Raw genomic sequence first — 22,368 nt, forward strand, 5'->3', positions numbered from 1 at the left:
ATCAGTGGCTCTGTCCTATCTTGATACTACACGAGGAGAATTAGGGTATAACTGACTGTTTTCCTGCTTCGATAGTAAGAGACAATTTTGTTTAGACCTTGTAGCTACTAAGGAATTTTTTTGGGGGGTGGGGAGGTGTTACCAATTATTGCAGTCCAATGCTTGGCAAGTGCTGCAGTCACTGATGGGAGAGAAGCACGTCCGCATTTTCTTAACAGCGTCACCAGAAGGCTGAATAAGTCTTCCCAGGATTGGTGAACTGCCACAGATAATTCAGGCTCTGCCAATGAAGCACACAGATAAGGAAGTGCACAGCTCTTGGTACGGAAGCATCTTCATAACTTACAATTAAGTGAAATTAAATTACTTGCAACTAAACGTGCCCACCCAGCAAAGCGTTTCTAGTTTCATAAGTTACAAGCCCGCTTTAAGACAAAGACAAATGGCTAATATGATAAATGAGCATTTTGAATTCGAGTAAACATCAGAATGGAAGAACAAACATTAACTCCCTTTTACCCAAATCTTTTTTTCTTTCTTTTTTGTGGTAGCAGAGCTTAATATTTCATACTGATGGTCAGGAAGCAAACAAGTATGAAGCTTATTAGGAGAAGCAGAAGTCAAAGAAGTGTAAAAAATTATACATGTTGGCACTAGGGCAAAGATGCAAGATCTTAAAACACACAATGGAGAAATGACAGGAACACGCTAACTCTGGGTGTTAAACTAAATTGTTACAAGGGCTGGATATGACATAAACGTCACTTGGTTGGGCTGGGCCATGCCTCGCCAGCCCATATTGGGACTTGGGGGAGGGCTGCCTTGGTAGCTTGTGGGCCAGATAAGAGCTCCCAAAGGGCCAGATCTGGCCCACAGGCTTTATGTTTGATACTTCTGGGTTAACTGGAAGCCCAATAAGTGAGAGGCTATGGCTCAGTTGTATAACATCTGCTATGCATGAAGATGATCCCAGGTTTAACCCCCAGTTTCTCCAGAACAGACAATACTGATGTTGCTAAATCAACAGTATGACCCAGGATAAGGCAGCTTAATGTGTTTAAGACATGGCAGGACATGCCAACACCACACAAAAAATTCCCCAGAAATACTGGAAGCCCAATAAGTGAGAGGCTATGGCTCAGTAGTATAACATCTGCTATGCATGAAGATGGTCCCAGGTTTAACCCCCAGTTTCTCCAGAACAGACAATACTGATGTTGCTAAATCCACAGTATGACCCAGGATAAAGCAGCTTAATGTGTTTAAGACATGGCAGGACATGCCAACACCACACAAAGAAACTCCCCAGAAATACTTCAAAGTAATGTCAGTGAGCCAGCATGGTATAGTGGTTAAGAGCGGTAGACTCTAGTCTGGAGAACCGGGTTTGATTCCCCATTCCTCCACATGAGCGACGGACTCTAATCTGGTGAACTGGGATGGTTTCCCCATTCCTACACATGAAGCCAGCTGGGTGACCTTGGGCAAGTTACAGCTCTGTTAGAACTCTCTCAGCCCCACCTACCTCACAAGGTGTCTGTTGTGGGAAGGGAAGGAGATTGTAAGTCAGTTTGATTCTCCTTAAAAGGTAAAATCGGGATATAAAAACCAACTCTTCTCCTCCTAACTAGATTAACCTCTCACAGTCCAAAAGATTCTGATCAAGAGCACATCAGATTGTAAACCCCACCCCCGCCACTGCAAAGTGGTCCTTGTATGAAGTTGCTATCAACACTCTCTTTGGGTTGCCAACCAAAAGCAACAGTGGTAGTTGCCAGTGATACGTGGAAACAACTGGAGAGGCTCCAGAGGCTTTTACACATTCTGCATTTAAAGAAGCTGGAAATCACACATGCATCTGGGTCCTAAGGCCTGTAGCAATACCAGTCCATGCATGGTATCCTCTGTTTCGCTTCATTAGGTAAAGGTAAATGTAGTCTCCTGTGCAAGCACCGGGTCATTACTGACCCATGGGGTGATGTCACATCCTGATGTTTACTAGGCAGACTATGTTTACAGGGTGGTTTGCCATTGCCCTCCCAAGTCTGATGAGAATGAACTCAGGCTGTGAGCAGAGCTTTTGATTGCAGTACTGCAGCTTACCACTCTGTGCCATGGGGCTCGGTTCATTAAGTAGCTTGAAATGGGCTGGGGCATCAAGAGATTCTCCCCCACCCCATCACAGCCTGAGGGCTGCACTAGGATCTCTGTTTTTTTTGGCCCCATCAACCATCATATTGCTAGGCTTTGCCGGACCGTGAGGGAGCTTGGTCTACACCAACAGAATAAGTGAAGATCTGAAAAAAGACTATAGATCTAAATGATCTGGATGGGCAGAAGAAAAATTGTGGAATCAATCGACTGACAGATTTCACATCCCAGCCCTTGCAGCAATCTGTCTTCCTCCTATACCACAATAAAGTTACCTAAGCCATCCTTGGAGCGAATGGAGAGGACCATGAAAGTATTTCTTAAGAGAGATGTCAATAATTCATCCTGCATCACCAGGCGAGTGTCTGCCAACAAGCATGACTTCAAGAGTTGGGACAACGATGAGATAAACTGCAGTAGAAACAAAACCTGTTGAAAGGACAAAAATAAATTGGTTCAGTCACTTGCAGTACATTTCTGCAATAAACAAAACTACTTTAGTCACACTTTTCAGAAAATAAGTTAACAGATCTGTCAATCTTAAGAGGCAATTTTTTTAAATGAACCTGATAAGTCAACATATGCAAAAATTCTCACGGCTGAAAATTTGAAGCCTACAAGCAGTAAATAACTGTTGGACACTTTTCGGCTGCAATCCTATATATAAGTATTTGGAATTCTGTTCCACTGAATTCCAAGTAAACGGGCTGAATTTTCATTACGTTTGATTTTAGACAAGAAAAAGAGGCTTGGAAGAGGTCTATGAACGTTTTGGCATGCCCGTTTGCATCATTAACATATAAGGGCTTTTTCCTTCTTCGTGTGATTCCAGATAATCAGGGATCACAGAGTGAATCTGACACCGTCATGTTGTTAAGTACCTTCAAATTTGCTGTGAGGGAGACTCTTCTTCATCAGCCTAGTACCCAACTTCCTGAAAACAATTGTGGTGTGCTTTTTAATGGTTTCAGCTTTGTAGAGTCTCAGTATGTTTTATTAGAAAAGAGCCAGAGTCCAGTAGCACCTTAAAGACTAACGAAATTTCTGGCAGGGTATGAGCTTTTGTGAGTCACAGCCCACTTTTCCAGTATGTTTTACCGGGAGACTTACATACTTACTAAGTATATGGATCCAGAGTTCTGAGTTTTGCATTTTAAGCAAATTATAATTGACACATATTCTAACATGTCACATTAGAAACTCTTTTCTTTTTTAAAAAAATATATCTGTCCTTCTTAAAACAGCACATAGAAACAGATATGATGCATTATTAACCTAGCTCACACTCTCTTTCACTTCATTCACAAAACAATTTCTACTGGAACATGAGATCAAAGGACCTCTGATACCACTGCTTTATATTCAGTTGTACTGCATAACTAAATTATGTAACAGCCCCCTAAGGCTCTGAAGTTTGCAGACTAAAATTATCTTCCAAATTATTGATGGAACCAAGATTTAATGCATACTGACACATGCAGGCATGACCGTTCCCATTCCTCTACGCCAAATTCAATTTAAAAAGAAAACTGTCCCTGTGATGGACAGCTAGAGGCAGATGCTTTACATCGGACTAAGAATCATGATTGACAGGGGGTTCAAAAAGAATTATACTGTTGACCTGGTAGAATGGCAGTTGACAGTGGCAGTTAGGGAGGAAGGTAGGAGGTGTGGAGAAGGATATGACTGGTAGAATGAAGGAGGATCCTGAAATAGGGAAGTGAAACCAGTAGTCCTTCCCTGAGGGAAATAGCTCCTAGGAAAAGGCAGTGATCCCTATCAAGCATTAAAGAAGGAAAATTGGAACCTGTGCATATGTTCCTGCCTCTACAGGCTTTAGAAATTTTGTGTCAAATAAGCTTATGCCTGTTTAATGAAGGAGTGGCAGCCAAGTTCTCTCTCTCAACAGTTAACAAGCACCTGTCGGCAGAACAAAACAGCTACATTTCTGTGACAAACTGTCTACTATATAGAGTTATAAGAAGTTTCCCTCATTCCTTTTCACCTGCCAAGTTTAAAACTGAAACCTTCCTAACTGTCGGACTTGACCATTTCCCCGTAAAAGTGAAATAAAAAGGTTTACGTGTTGTGAATTAATATCAGCCTCTTGTGTGCCATCTTCAGAAATATACCAACAAAGGCTATCCCTCAGATAATCCCCCAAAATCTAACACTGGTAACATAAACACACACACACACAGTTGCCAGCTTTGAGACAGCAGAGTCTGAGAATTAGGAATAAGTTTGTGTGTGTTATCAGGATGAGAGAGCAAACACCCTTATATACAACTTCTCCCTACCAGTAAACCCCGCCCCCCACCCCGAAAGATCCTTTAAAGTGAAAAATGTCTGGCTCCTTAGACAGTCACTTCAGTCCCTCTGATGGAGCCAAGAAGTGGTCTGCTAAGCCAGGACAGGATCTCCTATACGGATCTTCTATTAAGACAGGAAAAAGCCGGTGGTGGCAGGAAGGATAAGAAACAGAAAACCAATCCTTTCTTTGCTTCTCCCCTCTTTCCTTCTGCAATGTTTTCATTGGTCCCGCAAAAACATGCAATCAAATTGTGGAAGGAACACGAGACACAGTTACAACATTCCTTCATAAATTTACACTTGTAAATTCCCAAATGGAAGACAAATAAAATACTAAAATATGGCTATGAGAAATGCTGTTCAGTCCTAAGCATGTATATGCAGTAACAGGTTCCACTGTGTTCAACTGGACTTAAAAGGTAAAGATCCCCTGTGCAAGCACCAGATCATTCCTGACCCATGGGGTGATGCCACATCCCAACGTTTTCTAGGCAGACTTTGTTTTACGGGGTGGTTTGCCAGTGCATTCCCCAGTCATCTTCCCTTTACCCCCAGCAAGCTGGGTCCTCATTTTACCGCCCTCGGAAGGATGGGAGGCTGAGTCAACCATGAGCCGGCTACCTGAAACCAACTTCTGTTGGGATCGAACTCAGGTCGTGAGCAGAGCTTGGGACTGCAGTACTGCAGCTTACCACTCTGCACCATGGGGCTCTTTCAATTGGACTTACTTCCTAGTAATTATGCTTAGGTTTGCAGCCACAGCTGTTTATTACTAAATTGCAAGTTCTTGTTTTTTAAGACATCACTCTTTTTCAGACTTTTTAAAAATGGCACTTATGTTACGGCTGGCAAGAAGAAGCTTATTTAAAACTGCCATCAATAAAATGGCAGGTCATTGGATGAGAACCCTGCGTAAAAAAAAGAATACAAAAACGAGCATACTTGAATCACTAACCTGAATTTTTGTGTACTCCATATGAGGTGACCGAGGAAGAGGCGATTTCATTTCCAAGATACATCTCTCTATCAAGCTTGAATTTATAAGACTAATACAAATCCCACCCCAAAAAAAGACTGTTAGATGAGCAGACATTTACTCGCATACAAACATCACAATGGAAACTAGGCTGGCTGAATGTTAAGACAGAAGACCTACATACAGAAAGTATGTGTGTGTGTTAAGTGCCGTCAAGTCGCTTCCGACTCATGGCGACCCTATGAATGAAAGTCCTCCAAAATGTCCTATCTTTGACAGCCTTGCTCAGATCTTGCAAATTGAAGGCTGTGGCTTCCTTTATTGAGTCAATCCATCTCTTGTTGGGTCTTCCTCTTTTCCTGCTGCCCTCAACTTTTCCTAGCACAGAAAGTATAGTTATTCCCAAAAAAACCCCCAGCATTTCAAACTCAAAACTTTGCCTCAAATCATGAATTGCTGAAGGACAGATGCAACCTTCTCCTTTTCACCACTGAGTAAGCATGACACATGAGATTGGTCCTCTGTATCAGTGTAAATGCCTGACCATATGGGAAAAAATGCTTTCCCCCCCCTCCCAGTTTTATTTTTTATTTTTTAATATAGGAGGGGAAAAGGGAAGTACAGGGAAGGGGAAAACAGTCACACACAAAAAAGAAGGAAATGCAAAAAGTAATTTGTTACATACATGTTTGTGTTTCGTGGTACATGGTTTAAACATAACCGAGGGAGAAATGCTTTCATGTATAATTTATATTCCTCCCCCGAAAGGGGGAGAGAACCACAAATACAGTCTCCTCACTCATACACATGCAGATGGAGCACACTGCTCCTCCACCATTCCAAGGCCCAAGTAACAGGGGTGAAACATCCAAAGTAACTGTTGGTAGGAAGGGAACTCTGACCAGGAAAACAGCACAGGAAGTAATAGTTCCATTGCTTTCTACCCTCTCCAGCTGTTTTGAACACATTGTCAGCCCCTTCCACTTCAGTATATTTAATTAGTTTACAAAATGTATACCCATTTTAAAAACCATTAAAAGCAACAAAACACACAATTAAAACAACTAAAACCAGAGCTAAAATACACACAAAACATCAAAACAATTAAAACACTTGGCAAGGCATCACTGAGGGAATGCCAAAACAAAGAAGTATTCACCTGCTAGTGGAAGATGGCAACAGAAGGAGACAGACAAGTCTCCATGGGGAGAGTTTCAGAGCTTTGGTGCCAAAACCGAGCAGCCCTCTCCCAGGTTGCTACCCACCTAATCTTAGAAAGTGGGGTCGCCCAAAGCAGGGCCTCCAAAGATGACCATAGTGGTCGGGTAGTTTCATGAGGGAATATGCAGTGCTTCAGTTATGGGGTTCCCCAACCATATATGGCTTTAAAGGTCACCACCCGCCCCTTAAATTGTGCCAGGAAACAGTCAGGGAGCCAGTGTAGACATGCCAAGACTGGAGTGATATGGTCCCTATGACCCATCCAGCCAACATCCTGACTGCAGCATTTTTTACCAGTTGAAGTTTCTAAACACTTCTCAAGGGCAGCCCTCACTTACACCGCTGTATAAATCTAATGCAAGATGTAGCTCTAAAATATACTGCTTACATATGTAGCTTGGTCCTTATTTGCCATTTGGCAATTCCAGGCTATCAGCGGTCCCACTTCAGATAAAACTCTACATTAAAAGGAACAGACAGTAGAAGGGTGTCTTTACCACTCAGTTAAGTGGGGCGATCAGTGGTGGAATCTTGTGTTCTTGGTTGGTAATAAAACCACACGTTGGTATGATAGATACAGAAGGAAGACTAAGCATCGCATCCACTTGTGGTCCGACACTCGGTTGGACTGGGGAACTTCCCAGATCACGTTTTGACCACTATGCTACAGCACCTCTACTAACATGCATGGCTACTGTATTAGTGGGCAGAATCTTCTAATGTAGTAAGACATCCCCCTACTTTTCCTCTTGTATTGGAGAACATTGTGTGTTGAAGGCTTTTTTCATTACACACAGAGACCTTAAAGGCTTGCATGAAGGTAACTGCTAACTTATGCAAAACATCACACTTTAAGAGAGATGTGTCTGGTGTCGCCATTAGCCCAACCTATCCTAAGCATTTATGTGTTGTGGGACTGTTCCACAAGTATATATCATTTCCGTGCACAAGCACTGGATTGGGAATACAGAGATATAAGAAAACATAAGAAGAGACCTGCTGGATCACACCAGTGATCCATCTAGTCCAGCATCCTGTCTCACAAAGTGGCCAACCTGTTCCTCTGGAGGTCGAACAACAGAGCATCAAGGCCGAGGCCTTCCCCTGTTATTGCCTCCTGGCACTGGGAATCCGAGGTTAACTGCCACTGAACATGGAGGTTCCCTTAGCCACCATGGCTAGTAGCCACTGACAGACCTATCCTCCATGGATCTGTCTAATCTTGTCTAATCCCCTTTTAGCTTACACCTCTGCTCGATAGGCCCATCTAAGCTACTTGTCACTTATGAGAAACCCTAAACAAAATATAACAAAACAGCCTTTACCGTTAAGAAGTTCCAAATCTGTTCTATACTTTCTTGCAAAAATACACAGTGAGCCTGCTGGCCTGATTTTTAAAAAAATATATATCATTTTGAATTCTCATAACGCTCAACAGACGATCGATATCTGTAACAAAGCTTTGGGCAGCATTTGTCCTTTTCAGGCTGTTGTCTGCTTATAACCTCAGTAATTATTGATCGCTTACCTACTGAGAGCAGTTAGTGTCTGTGCTTGCTGAAGAGCAATCCCAGTGTCTTTTGGAGTGACAATCAGCAGGTTATCCAGTAAGCCACACACAGCTGAAAGAAGAGGGGGGGTGATCACAACGCGCTGATTAGGCCTAATGGTGGACCGGGGGGAATCGTTTGGACTTGAGGATGTGGTGGTGGTGGTGTCACTCTGGCCTAGAACACAAAGTTCAAAGAACAAGCATTTTCAAAGGATGGTTACTTTGGATAAAGGACAAATTACATGAAGTAATGGAGTACATTCCCAACATGGACATAAGTAAGGGTAGGCTATTCAGGGACAAAACCGCCCAGGGTCATCCTGAGTTTCAAGTCTCAGGTAAGTGCTTTATTTGCCCAGCATATTTTAGGGAATTTAGCTTTTAAATCGGAAGAAGAAGAGTTGGTTTTTATATGCCGACTTTCTCTACCACTTAAGGGAGACTCAAACCGACTTACAATCACCTGCCCGTCCCCTCCCCACAACAGATACCCTGTGAGGTAGGTGGGGATGAAAGCTCTAAGAGAGCTGTGACTAGCCCAAGGTCACCCAGCTGGCTTCATGTGTAGGAGTGGGGAAACAAATCCAGTCCACCAGATTAGCCTCCGCCACTCCTGTGGAGGAGCGGGGAATCAAACCCAGTTCTCCAGATCAGACTCCACCGCTCCAAACCACCGCTCTTAACCACTACACCAATCTGGCTCCCTTCTGAAAGGACAGAAAGGTGTTTAAGGAAGCTAAAAATACAATATCACAGGTTTAAACTCAATTGCATTACCATGGAACCATTTGTTTTTATTCTTATTTTATTATGATTGGGTTTTTAACAGCTTTGTTTTGCAATGCATTCAGTTCATTTTCCCATTGTGCCTGTAATTCCTTTTCATTCTTCCTTTTAGTTCTTTCACTGTTTGTTTTAATTTTTAACAAACCACTTAACTGCTTTTAGTTAAACCATGGGGTCTTGTCTTCCTTACCATCCCCGCCTCCACCCACTGGTGCAATGTAAGCACCTTGTTTTACAGCACGGGGTTGCTGTTAGGAATGAATGAGGGTAGCGGGCAAAAAACCCTGAAACATGTGCAAGGGGATTGATGGGGCCGTCAGGATAATCAACAATTCCTTTCAAACGAATAGGCTTACAAATGCTCTCGAGATCACCCTACCTTGAGCCATGAGCCGATTAACGGGCACTTCACGGATAACACTGGCAAGGGGAGAGGCGGTTGCTTGTAATTCCACCGCGTTCTCCAGAGACGATGCTGGTGAAATGATCTAGGGACCAGAACCAAGAAAAGTCAATCAGTCTCCTGAGCCAGTGTGGTGTAGTGGTTAAGAGCGGTGGTTTGGAGCAGTGGACTCAGATCTGGAGAACCAGGTTTGATTCCCAGCTCCTCCACATGAGCGGCGGGGGCTAATCTGGTGAACTGGGTTGGTTTCCCCACTCCTCCACATGAAGGGTGACCTTGGGCTCTTAATAGAACTGTATTAAGAGCTCTCTCAGCCTCACCCACCTCACAGGGTGTCTGTTGTGGGGAGGGGAAGGGAAAGTGACTGTAAGCCGGTTTGAGTCTCCCTTAAGTGGTAGAGAAAGTTGGCATATAAAAACCAACTCTTCTTCTTCCTATATTGACAGATATAGAACTTGTGTATGTACATATGAAGTGCATCACTGATTCAATGGCATCTTCATAATCAATTCCAGGCCAGCAGCAGCAGTTTTTTGGGAGAAGGGGAAACAGACGGACACGATGAGGGGGTGCCCCGGGGCATACAAAGCCGCAAAGGGTTCTGCATGGGTGAAGTAAATGGCCAGCTCCCAGTAGGAACCAGAGCCTTTTGTGTAAGGCTGGACTCTGCTGAGGCCTTTAAGAAACATTTTACGGATGGGAGAGAAAACCAGAATTCCCCTGCAGTGTAGATTGCTGAAACTGCTGCTAAATGAAAACAAGCAGGGAAACAATGAGACCATCAGTGTAGCTGGAGAACATATTCTAAGACAGAAGGTACGCAACTCGTTAACAAGGTCACAGTGATTAGACATAGCAAACTGAGAGAGAAAAATGTCCATTTTAGCACATTGCTGTTTAAGGGTTCCTGATGTTAAACAGGATGTTATGTAGTTCTATTTCCAGATGCCCAGGAAATAGAGGGAGCAAGAGATTGTTAACTAGATGGGACAGAAAGGAATCCAGTTCCTCGGAAAAGCAATTTGCACTACCTCTGACTACTCGTCAACTCTTGGAAACGAAGCAGGGTCAGACTGGTTTGTATTTGGACGGGAGACCACCATGGAAGTCCAGGGTTGTGATGAAGAAGAAGAGTTGGTTTTTATATGCCAACTTTCTCTACCACTTAAGGAAGAATCAAACCAGCTTACAATCACCTCCCTTTCCCCTCCCCACAACAGACACCCTGTGAGGTAGGTGGGGCTGAGAGAGCTGTGACTAGCCCAGGGTCACCCAGTTGGCTTCATGTGTAGGAGTGGGGAAACAAATCCAGTTCACCAGATTAGCCTCCGCCGCTCATGTGGAGGAGTGGGAAATCAAACCCAGTTCTTCATACCAGAGTCCACCGCTCCAAACCACTGCTCTTAACCACTTCACCACGCTGGCTGATGCAGAGACAGACAATGGCAAACCACCTCTGAATGTCTCTTGTCTTGAAAACCCTACAGGGTCGCCATACGCTGGCTGTGACCTGATGGCATTTTCGACCACCACCACTATCTTTCAACTTCGAACTTACCATAGTCTCAGATGTTGATTGAGAACCTGGAGAGTGGCTTTGACTAGACAGGAGTCTCCAAGAGTTAATGGAGTCATCAAAATCTGGAGAAGAGAGGAAATTTTAGGATATTCGACAATCCAGCCTGCTTATGTGTTACCACTCCCCCACTATTTTGAATCAATAAATTACTGCTCATATAATGGAAACTATTAACATGTGGTCCTATAGCCCATCCCATCCTCCAGGCTGAAAGTAGGCAGCAGAAGGGGAAAAAATGTCAAAACAGATAAATAAGGTAAATTTCGTACTGCATGCTTTATTCCTAATACTTCAATAAGTCTCTTAGATTTAAAATGACACAAGATCATTCTTTTGCTTTAACAGAGTAGCAAGGCTAGCCCATTAACAACTTTCTCCTATTTGTGTACATCTGCAGTGATATGAGAAAATAATTGTTAAATATACTGTACCTGTATGGAGATTAAGAAAATGAAGGTGATATATGCCACAGTTGGTACCAGAATGAAGGGAATTGAGACCATATGAAAAGGGCATGTATTTATTTATTTAACTCATTTATATCCCACCTTTCTCCCCTAATGGGGACCCAAAGAAGCTTACGTTATTCTCCATTTTATCCTCACAACAATCCTGTGAGGTAGGTCAGGCCAAGAGAGTGTGACTGGCACAAGGTTACCCGGCGAGCTTCCATGGCATGAGTGGGGATACAATCCTGAGAGAAGAGTTGGTTTTTATATGTTGACTTTCTCTACCACTTAAGGGAGACTCAAACCGACTTTCAATCACCTTCCCTTCCCCTCCCCACAACAGACACCCTGCGAGGTAGGTGGGGATGAAAGCTCTAAGAGAGCTGTGACTAGCCCAAGGTCACCCAGCTGGCTTCGTGTGTAGGAGTGGGGAAACCAACCCGGTTCACCAGATTAGCCTCCACCATTCAGAAACAAAGATTTCATACAGAAAATAAAAATGAATATATATTTAAGCATCATTTTTTCTTGTGATAATAGATGTGCAAGGACAACAAGTATCTCTTGTATTTTTAATGGCGAACGACAACACATTTTGTAAAAAAAAAAATACATTACGGTCGAGGTGAATAAGAAGAAATAATGAAGGCAGCTTGCCAAATTACTTTTCCTTATCTCCCCACCTCTAAGACGACAGTTTATGTTGGCGCGTCTAAACCTCTTACCGTCTGACGTTACAAGCGGCAGATACACAAACATCCCCTATGAGGAGAGACTTTGTTCATGTGCCAAAAAACAACCAGAATCAGTTGTCCACATCCTCCTGCACTGCGAACATCATACCTCGGCCAGAGAGAAATATATGGTACCTGCTCTTAATCAACAGCCGAGCTCAAACGGATGCAGGGCTTGTACGATATCTACTAAACGATGGCAACCCGTATGTAACTTGGGCGGAAGCTAGATTCCTTGTAACCTCACTAAGCATGCCGCACTAAATGGTACCCTGCACTTTACATGCAGCACTGAATGTAGATATATTTTAGCTTTTGCTACCTACTGTTTCAGGAATTTTAAGTAGAAACACTGTATTTATGCCATTAAAGGTTTTTTGTATTTGTATTTCTTAAGAAATCATGACACGTCATACAGACTGTATAACTGTAGAAAGAATAAATGAAATACATTCAGTTTGAAAAACTGTTATCCCTCAAAAGATTCTGAAAACTTCCACTGATCAATATCCTTAAGTGGTATGACATGTAAACTTTTGAATGATCACTTACATCACTGTGTAATTTAATTGATTTGAGACTGGAAATGCGAGTCCCTTTCCTCTGTGTTGTTTTGTTGGTTTTCAGCAGTAGCCTAAGTACATTATTGCATTGTTTTTCTTCGTATCCCATTTTTGTGAGACTTTTTCACAGCCATAAGGACTAGACATTTGTTAAGTTACTTCAGCTATAAAAAACAAACAAACCATTGATGACATTGCAGGGATATCATGTTGGGGACCAGCGTGGTGTAGTGGTTAAGAGCAGTGGTTTGGAACAGTGGACTCTGATCTGGAGAACCAGGTTTGATTCCCCACTCCTCCACATGTTAGTGTCTTAATGGAGAATTTTCTACTTGAAGATAAGAATCCCACCATCTCACACATAGTAGAAAAGTTTTGTTATATTGCTACCAGAATACGGAGATCGTTGTTGCTATGTGAAACAGCTTGCACTATTGTACAAATGGGTACTGTGTGATTGTTTCTTTTTTATCGTTATGCTGGTCAATGACTGTATGCATGGTGTAGTGGTTAAGAGCAGTGGTTTGGAGCAGTGGACTCTGATCTGGTGAACTGGGTTTGATTCTCCATTCCTTCACATGAGCGGCAGATGCTAATCTGGCAAACAGGGTTGGTTTCCACTCCTACACATGAAGTCAGCTGGGTGACCTTGGGCTAGTCACAGCTCTCTTAGAGCTCTCTCAGCTCCACCCACCTCACAAGGTGTCTGTTGAGGGGAAGGGAAGGTGATTGTAAGCTGGTTTGATTCTTCCTTAAGTGGTAGAGAAAGTCGGCATATAAAAACCAACTCTTCTTCTTTGTATTTAATACATCTACTAAGCTACTAAAAAGTAGGAGCTACACAAGGGATACCGAGAAGAACGAGTGAAATTCAAGGCTGAAAAGATGCTACTTACCACTGATACTATTCTTTTCTGCTGCCAGGCTGTCTCCCAAGGAACAGTTCAGATCAAATGTATATCGACCTAGGTAGCACTGTCTCACCATCTCAGTCAAATGTTCGTAAAAACGGCAATGATATAACAGGGCCTGCAGGGCAGGTTTTCCAGTCAGAGATAAGCCAGATTCTTCATCATGCACACAAGGTCCCTGGGGGGAAGGAGTTTATTAAAAAAAAGCTTTCTTTTATAGCACTTATTCTCTATATATAGTCCATCATCCTTAGAGTCTTTATGAGTAATGGATACTGTGAATCTCTCAGAAAATACCACACCGTGATATTGTCCATAGAGTTCATCTACCCAAGCTCTTCAGCTTTCGTTTTAAGAAGAAAGCTTCCTAGTCATTATGGCTGCTCGAAAGCATGTTATGTCAATTTTGAAAATGTTCCTAAATAAGATTTCTGGAGGTCCTTTCTGCATTTTTGCTCTCCCTTGCATTTCACGGCCTATGCTTGGAATTCAACAGAGGTGAAAAGTGACGGCACTGTCAATATTTTGATATCCTGCACCACTGATGCCAAATTAGAAGTTTGTAGAAAACAAAAAACAAAAGAGAGAGAAACAATGTCCTACATTACACTATCAGAAAAACTTTATTTTTTATTTTTTTTTTGCAAAATCATAGTTTCAAAGAACATTACCAAATTAAAGTTTGCTAATGTAGAGGAACAGATCTATGGGATCCAACTCAGAATTCTTTGGCTCCAACCCGTTAACATTTGTTTTAAAGGTTAGGATTAGGGGTGTGCACCAATCCCCCACCCCCGGTATTTTTCACATTCAGGTTTATTAAACCTGGAGATTTTCAAAAAATATAGAAAACCCAGATTCTCCCAAAATTTTCAGATCCGTAAACCCAAACGAGTCATTAAACGTTTCCACCAGAGTTAAGATACCATTTCAAAAACCAAGCAGCAATAATAGGCTGTTGAAGTTATCCATGTTGGCATTGTTTTGTCTTGCAGCGCGAATTCCGGTTCTTTGGATGCTTTGCGGTTATTCAACACAAACATAACAGCCCTTTAGAATACCAATGACAGGTACTGTCCACTCAGAGTTATGCATTTAGATGTCCCTTTAATGACAGTGGGAAAGACTAGGGATCTATCTATACCCTCTCCCACTAAAATTAGGATCACAAATGTTTAATCATATGCTTGGCATGCTATCTTTGGGCATCTGTAAGTTCACTTCCTAAGGGTAGCAACCGAAGAACTGTGTGGTTTGGTTCAGTATTTTTAGCTGCAGTATATCAACAACTTCTTTTCCTGCCCAGACTTTCACGAAAAATATCCCAATCTTTACTCTATTTTAAAGTAACTGTGTCCATTCTTCCTTTGAAAATGCTGAGTGTAATCAGACTGGGGACAACGGCAACCTACAAAGGTTGTTAGACAATAGTTGGGCAACTGGATCTCGTTCTCCAATTGTCTTTGATATCTTTACCTTATTCTTTTTTATATCATTTTGATGCTGTTCCAACTGGTATGTCACTTTAAGTTTACAGATAAAGCAGCACATGGATACCTGCCAAATGGAGTCTTTAACCTCTTCGACGGGTAGTGGGATCACCAACAGATTCTGAAGAATAAACGCGGCCTACAAAGACAAAGCAAACAACGGCGCCATCTGGCTGCAACTGACCAGTCACACAGCAAGCTTCAAATAACAGTACAGCGTTGATGGCATAATAAAGCCATAATCATCCTTCAGCTTTCAAACCCCAGATAATAGCTGCACTTCGATTATTCACCAGACTTTTTTAAAAAAATGCAAAGATCATAAAGTGCTATAAAGAGAGATTTAAAAAAAATTACCATTTTATTTTGGGAAGGAATTTCCACTCAGAACAAAAGAACAGCAGCTAAAATCCACTGTGCTGATAATAGACAGCTGGATGCATTGAACTTCCTTTTAGCAGTAATTTCTTTAGTTATTGATACTTCAGCCAGTTCTCTAAATAGCTGTCTTGCTATACACTGCTTGCTTTTTTTTTTATCATGCCTCTTTTTATTTACAGAGCATAGAAACAGAGTTCCTTTGTGTATGTGCAGAATACTGAACACAAGTTTCCCTGAATATTTCTTTCCAATCTGTGTATTTCGAATCACACACAAGATTGTAAGCGTTATCAAGAAACACATTCCTTCCAATCACTGCCTTAAAGATGACAAAAGATTGCAGGCTTTTTCTGCCATGCTCTCCTGGAGAGGAGGAGGAGGAGGAGAAGGAAGAGTTGTTTTTTATATGCCGACTTTCTCTACCAATTAAGGAAGAATCAAGCCGGCTTACAATCACCGTCCCTTCCCCTCCCCACAACAGTCACCCTGTGAGGTAGGTGGGGATGAGAGAGTGTGACTCGCCCAAGGTCACCCAGCTGGCTTCATGTGGAGGAGTGGGGAAACAAACCCAGTTCACCAGATTAGCCTCCACCGCTCCAAACCACCGCTCTTAACCACTACACCATGCTGGCTTCAAGCGTAGTGGTTAAGAGCGGTGGTTTGGAGCAGTGGACTCTTCTTATTATTATTCTACACCACGCTGGTTCTCTGGCGGTTGGTCATATTTAATTGACGGTGGTGCTTTTCTTTGGCACTAAGAGAACAGGATCCAAACAGAGCCAGTGTGGGGTAGTGGTTAAGAATGGAGGACTAGTCTCAGGGATACCAGAGTTCGAATCCCCACTTTGCCATGGAAGCTCACTGGGTGACCTTGGGCCAGTCACTCTCTCTCAGCCTAACCTACCTCACAGGGTTGTTGTGAGGATAAAACAGAAGAGAGGAGAACAATGTAAGCCACTTTGGGTCCCCACTGTGAAGGAACATGGGGTACAAATGAATTAAATAAATGAAAAATGAACATGCTCAGCGTTTGGACATGCACAGACACTATGATCTTGTTGAGAGAAGTGTACATATGCCAGTTCTTTTGATTCTCCTCTGCTTTTCTATATGTCACCCTATATATGTCTTATGCCCAGGACTAGAGGAACTGCCTGAGTAGTATCTCAGCATTTTGCCACCTTATTTTGCTGTGTATGAAGACCCAATCTTATATTTAAATATAAATTATAATTGATGTTACTTTTATATTCATCACATGCATTATGTAGTACAACCTTTGTTATCCAACACTCATGAGGCAAGGGGGTGCAGGCTAATTACACTGGGTGTACCATAGCAGCAGACCCTATGTCTGACATAGACACCCCCCCCCCCCAAACCATACAACTCAGCTGGGAAATTAGTAAGCCAGCTGCCTGGAACCACTCCAGCATGCAGTTCAAGATTTGTTGGGAGTGGCCGTGGCTCAGTGGAAGAGCATCTGCATGGCATGCAGAAGGTCCCAGGTTCAATCCCCGGCATCTCCAGTTAAGGGACTAGGCAAATAGGTGACGTGGAAGACCTCTGCCTGAGACCCTGGAGAGCCACTGCCGGTCTGAGTAGATAATACTGACTTTGATGGACAAAGGGTCTGATTCAGTATAAGGCAACTTCATGTGTTCATGTGAGATGGAAGGAGGGACCAGAAGATAATGTTAGCTGATGTCACTGGGGAATGCACGCCTAAAAACACAGGGATATGGAGGCTGAGAGGGAGGAGCTTAACTCAGTGTTCTAGATCATTATTTGATAGCAAAGCTTTTACTGTATTAAGTTAAATCAAGTTTCACCTACACTGATTAAAATATGACTACCTATCTTTCTGTGAAAGTGTTCAAGGTGGAAGACAGAAAAAATATACATGCTTTTTTTTGCTATTTATGACTTCAATATATTTCTTCTGCCTCCTGACTATAATCTGTAATTTTTAAAAGGCAAATGTTGAAATGGGCAGGAGAAAGGGAAGAACAATCAGTAGATTCTGTGTAACTGTGTAAAGCATGTTAAGCCTCCTACCTTGAAGATGCTTCAGTATCAACATTATAAAAAGGCCATTCTATGATTGTTTAGAAAGCACTTGAGATAAGGGAAACATCTAAATCTAATCCCCAATGGCCTTTCTGAGAACACAATCAAAAGACAACATTTATACAGAGCTCAGAGCAATTTCCATACCTCTCTTCGGACCATGCTACACTCAGACTGGTCCAGAAGGATGTTTATCACAGTTCCCCATAGGCCTCCTGAAATATTCTGGCAGCTTTCAGCCAGAGCAAGGCAACCAGCTTCAAGGGATGTGAGCGCTGATCCTATCGAAAGCGAGGTGGACTTCACCTAGTGTAAATTGACACATACATTTCCTCTGATTAAAACACAATATTTCACAATGTTTCCCTTCTAGCTACTCGCTGAGCCCGCGATCCTGAAAATCCTTGTGTGTGTCTAACACTAGAAACAGAACTTTCCTAGTAACTTCTCAGAGAGTTTACCAATTCAATAATTTTTTTTTTTTAAGAGCTGAAAAGAGAAAGCACGGGGGAGGCCAAGAAAGAAATGAACAAGGACGGGATTCTTTTTGAAAGTGCTTTGCCTTCCCGCATATGGGGAATGGTTCCAATTTTTGAAAGAACGAACAAGGAGTCATTAAGTGAACAATGCTCCTGACATCTACTCCAAAAAGCTGGCTTGTGCCATAACAAAATATGCAAGCTTCTGTTTCTAAGAACATCTAATAAAAACACTGCAATAAAAGGCGAAGGAGGCTTTTGTTCGGAAGGTCACGTTTCTCATATTGATCTTTGTTGTGAGGGAAGAGGCTGTTACAGCAGCTGCTCTTCCAACTGTCATCTCAGCTTATGAGTAGGCAAGGTGCTGTCAGAACAGCCCCCCTTTTACCTCCTCTTCACAAAAGAGAGAGAGAGAAAAAGAAAGTAAGAAAGACAATTACTTCTGCAGGGATACTAAGTTATTTCTTCCCGCTGCTGTCTCTCTTCCCCCCCCCCCAATACAGATCTTGTCCCAGAGGACAGATGTTTTCAAGACCCACAATGCACCGCTTTTAGCCTCTGCTGCCCATTGTTGCGATTCTCCAAAGGTGAGCAATTTGTCCAGCGCTGAGAGCCTGATGAAAACCTACCACGAACCAGAGAGGGCCCTGGCCAATTTGTAATTTAACCACCAGGTGCACGCAATTAACCGAATGGGCACATCACTCATGAACATCCACTGATGTCGGACTGGTGGACATCCAGCTCGTATTCATCAAGGCGCTTACTCATCCAGCTCCCTTGGGCATCATTAAAGTGATCCCAGGCCTAGTACAATCAAGCGCATCTCCTGGCTGTGGAGTTCCAGGGCCTCCTTCCCACTGCAAAATGAGAACTGCGAGCTAATTTCACCTGCTTGACACGGCCCCGTGCCCAAAGGAAGTTTTAACATGAGGCAAGGCGGGATACTCACTCTTGTGCTCCAGCAGAAGCAACACTTGGCAGAGCACAGAAAGGAATGGAGCGATCCCTTCTAGCTTCAGCTCGGTTTTTAGACTGCGTCCTGCTCTGTGCTCACCTTACTATCATGTGTCTTGTTATCGTTGCCTGTCACTCTTCTTCCTTGATCCTTTCAGTGCCAGCTGCTCAGCTATGCTTCACTTGCCACTAGGGTGGAAGCTACATGCAGAATCAGTCCACTAAACAAACCGCTGCTTGGAGCACCATGGCAGCAGGAATGCTACTCTAAGCAGGCAGAGCGGTCCTTCTGATTGTTGCTCCTGCCTCCTCCTCCTCCCTCTAGGGCCTGCCTATCTGGGCAGCTTGGGTAGACTCCTCTAAGATTATGTCTAAAACTGAAGTCGAGAGTCTCACAAACAACTATGGTTTCCCCGCATCACTTTAATGCCTCCAAGATTATAATGGCAAAACTCCCTTGTCTTATCATTGTTGGGCACAGCGTGATGTAGTGGTTAAGAGCGGAGGTTTGGAGTGGTGGACTCTGATCTGGAGAACTGGGTTTGATTCCCCACTCCTCCACATGAGCGGCAGACGCTAATCTGGTGAACTGGATTAGTTTCCCCACTCCTACACATGAAGTCAGCTGGGTGACCTTGGGCTAGTCACAGCTCCCTTAGAGCTCTCTCAGTCCCACCTACCTCACAGGGTGTCTGTTGTGGGGAGGGGAAGGGCAGGTGATTGTAAGTCGGTTTGATTCTTCCTTAAGTGGTAGAGAAAGTCGGCATATAAAAACCAACTCTTCTTCTTCTTATAGAGAGCACATAAGTTATAAAGACAAAGACAGAAATGCTGCCTTCAACTTTCCCTAGCATTATTGCCTTTTCCAATGACTCGTCTTCTCATAATGTGACCAAAGTACAATGGCTTCAATTTGGTCATTTTAGCTTCTAGGGAGAGCTGAGGCTTGATTTGATCTAGTACTCACTGATTTGTCTTTGTGCCAGCCCATGGTACCCGTAAAACTCTCCCTCAACACCACATTTCAAATGAATTAACTTTCTTCCTGACAGCTTTCTTCATTGTCCCACTTTCACACCCGTATATAGTGATGGGAAATACTATAGTATGAATTATCTTGATCTGGGCCACTGTCGACACATCCTTACAGTTAAAGGTCTTTTCTAGCTCCTTCATGGCTGCCCTTCCCAGTCTCAATCTCCTTCTGATGTCTTGGTTGCAGTCTCCCTTTTGGTTGATGATGCAGCCAAGGAATAGAAAATCTTTAACAGTTTAAAGTCAACTAGGAAATGCATTAGAAGCTCCTAGGGATTGGAAATGAAGGAAGGGGAGGCGTCTGGTTCCTCCCCCCCAAAAAAATAATCTTTACATGCTTTAATTTATTGAGAAATCACCAAAAACAATGTCTACAAAACAAAATTATCATTTTTCACTGATTCATTCAAAAATCACGACTAGAAGTTTGTGAATGGGGTCATCAGAGAAAAGCAGGAGTGAAGCTACCCCTCCCCTGGGAAAAGAGCTCTGGATTTTCTCTAACTCTGAAAACCCTGCCCCAGTCTCTCCACACAGGCAACCAGAGGCAGAAGCAGAATACCGCAGGTATTCAATTGTGAGTGTGTGCCAGCAAATCCCAAAAGAATCTTGTGCCGCCTTAAAGAATAGCAGACTGACTGTAGCACAAGCATTCACTGAGAAAGCCCATTTCATCAGATGGAAGAAGTGAATCTGCTGCTGGCAGATGTAACTACACAAAGAGGCAGAGGGGGAAATGGAATAGTGGGCGAAAAAGCCATGAAATGGAGGCAGTGCTATTTGTAACATTTCTATGCCAGACTGAAATCACAGAATCAGAGTTGGAAGGGACCACCAGGGTCATCTAGTCCAACCCCCTGCACAATGCAGGACATTCACAACTACCTCCCCACACACCCCCAGCGACCCCTACTCCATCCCCAGAAGATGGCCAAGATGCCCTCCCTCTCATGAAGTCATAGAATCAGCATTGCTGACAGATGGCCATCTAGCCTCTGTTTAAAAACCTCCAGGGAAGGAGCACTTACCACCTCCCGAGGAAGCCTGTTCCACTGAGGAACCGCTCTGTTAGAAAATTCTTCCTAATGTCTACATGGTAACTCTTCTGATTTAATTTTAACCCGTTGGTTCTGGTCTGACCTTCTGGGGCAACAGAAAACAACTCGGCACTATCCTCTATATGACAGCCCTTCAAGTACTTGAAGATGGTTATCATATGTGTGTGATACTCATGGTGTTAATAGTACCAGTATAAGTCCTGGTTAATACAATTTAAAAAGGTAAAGGTGGTCCCCTGTGCAAGCACAGGGTCATTACTGACCCATAGTGTGACGTCACATCCCGACATCATGTTTATGGGGTGATTTGCCACTGCCTTCCCCAGTCACCTACACTTTACCCCCAGTAAGCTGGGTACTCATTTTACCGACCTTGTAAGGATGGAAGGCTGAGTCAACCTTGAGCTGGCTACCCGAAAGTGACTTCTGTTGAGATCGAACTCAGGTTGTGAGCAGAGCTTTGACTGCAGTACAGCAGCTTACAACTCTGCGCCACAGGGCTCCTTAATAATAATACAATTACATGTACTGTTAAATTCTAATTTAGCAATTATTTATGCTATGGTAAGTCTGTTAGTCTTTGAGGTGCAACAAAACACCTTTTTGTTTATAAAGAAAGAAAGCAATTGCAACACTTATTAAAATGTCATGGATCTATGCAGTGAATTAATACCGTCACACACATTAAAAACGAAAGAAAATTTGAGAGGGGAGGGATGTTACTGACCTCGGGGTCTCTGTCCACCCATAATGGAATCAGCCATGCCAGGCCTTGTGGAGAAGTAAACTGTTCTTCACTGTTGTCACATGGCAAGAACCAGAGAGATACCCAGTCCTGCAAAGAAAACCATTTCTATTTGTAAGAAACTGGATCCTCAAACAAATGTCAATCTTACAGAATAAAGAGCCTGCTCTTCTCTGTCGGCCTGGGCTTGAGTGAGGCAAGGTCTTCCAGAGAGGCCTATAAAAATTGTCAGCAACTGCAAGCCTCATAGGTTTAGACAATCCAATAACAATGGCTGTATTTAAGGCTCTTACCGCATTTGGGGCCTGCGCTATCATTTCGTGGGACAAGTGAAGCAAACAAAGAATAGTACACTTGGTGACACCTTTTCCCATGAAAGACATGGCATTTCCTCTCCATTCAACATAAAAAGAGGAGATGACCTGATAGGAAAAAAGAACACACACAATCAATTTAACGACCACTTTCCTACTAACAGATTAAAAGGATTCTATATACACATCAAAGAGCAGACA

The 22,368-nt window shown here is 42.9% G+C and overlaps 1 protein-coding gene across 1 annotated transcript in view; it reads right to left on the reverse strand.

Moving 5' to 3' along the window:
* RTTN (rotatin) overlaps positions 1-22,368 on the reverse strand; it is a 105,078-nt gene that overhangs the window by 29,262 nt on the left and 53,448 nt on the right. The window contains exons 29-39 of the mRNA XM_056854945.1: positions 22,147-22,275; positions 21,836-21,943; positions 17,727-17,885; positions 15,196-15,267; positions 13,624-13,816; positions 10,961-11,043; positions 9,379-9,487; positions 8,190-8,388; positions 5,420-5,510; positions 2,427-2,580; positions 143-280 (exon numbers count right to left, since the gene is read on the reverse strand). Coding sequence (XP_056710923.1) covers positions 143-280; positions 2,427-2,580; positions 5,420-5,510; positions 8,190-8,388; positions 9,379-9,487; positions 10,961-11,043; positions 13,624-13,816; positions 15,196-15,267; positions 17,727-17,885; positions 21,836-21,943; positions 22,147-22,275 — 1,435 coding nt within the window. The remainder of the gene's footprint in view (positions 1-142; positions 281-2,426; positions 2,581-5,419; positions 5,511-8,189; positions 8,389-9,378; positions 9,488-10,960; positions 11,044-13,623; positions 13,817-15,195; positions 15,268-17,726; positions 17,886-21,835; positions 21,944-22,146; positions 22,276-22,368) is intronic.

The sequence above is a fragment of the Euleptes europaea genome, chromosome 8 (genome assembly GCF_029931775.1).
Source record: "Euleptes europaea isolate rEulEur1 chromosome 8, rEulEur1.hap1, whole genome shotgun sequence".
Classification (NCBI taxonomy): Eukaryota; Metazoa; Chordata; class Lepidosauria; order Squamata; family Sphaerodactylidae; genus Euleptes; species Euleptes europaea.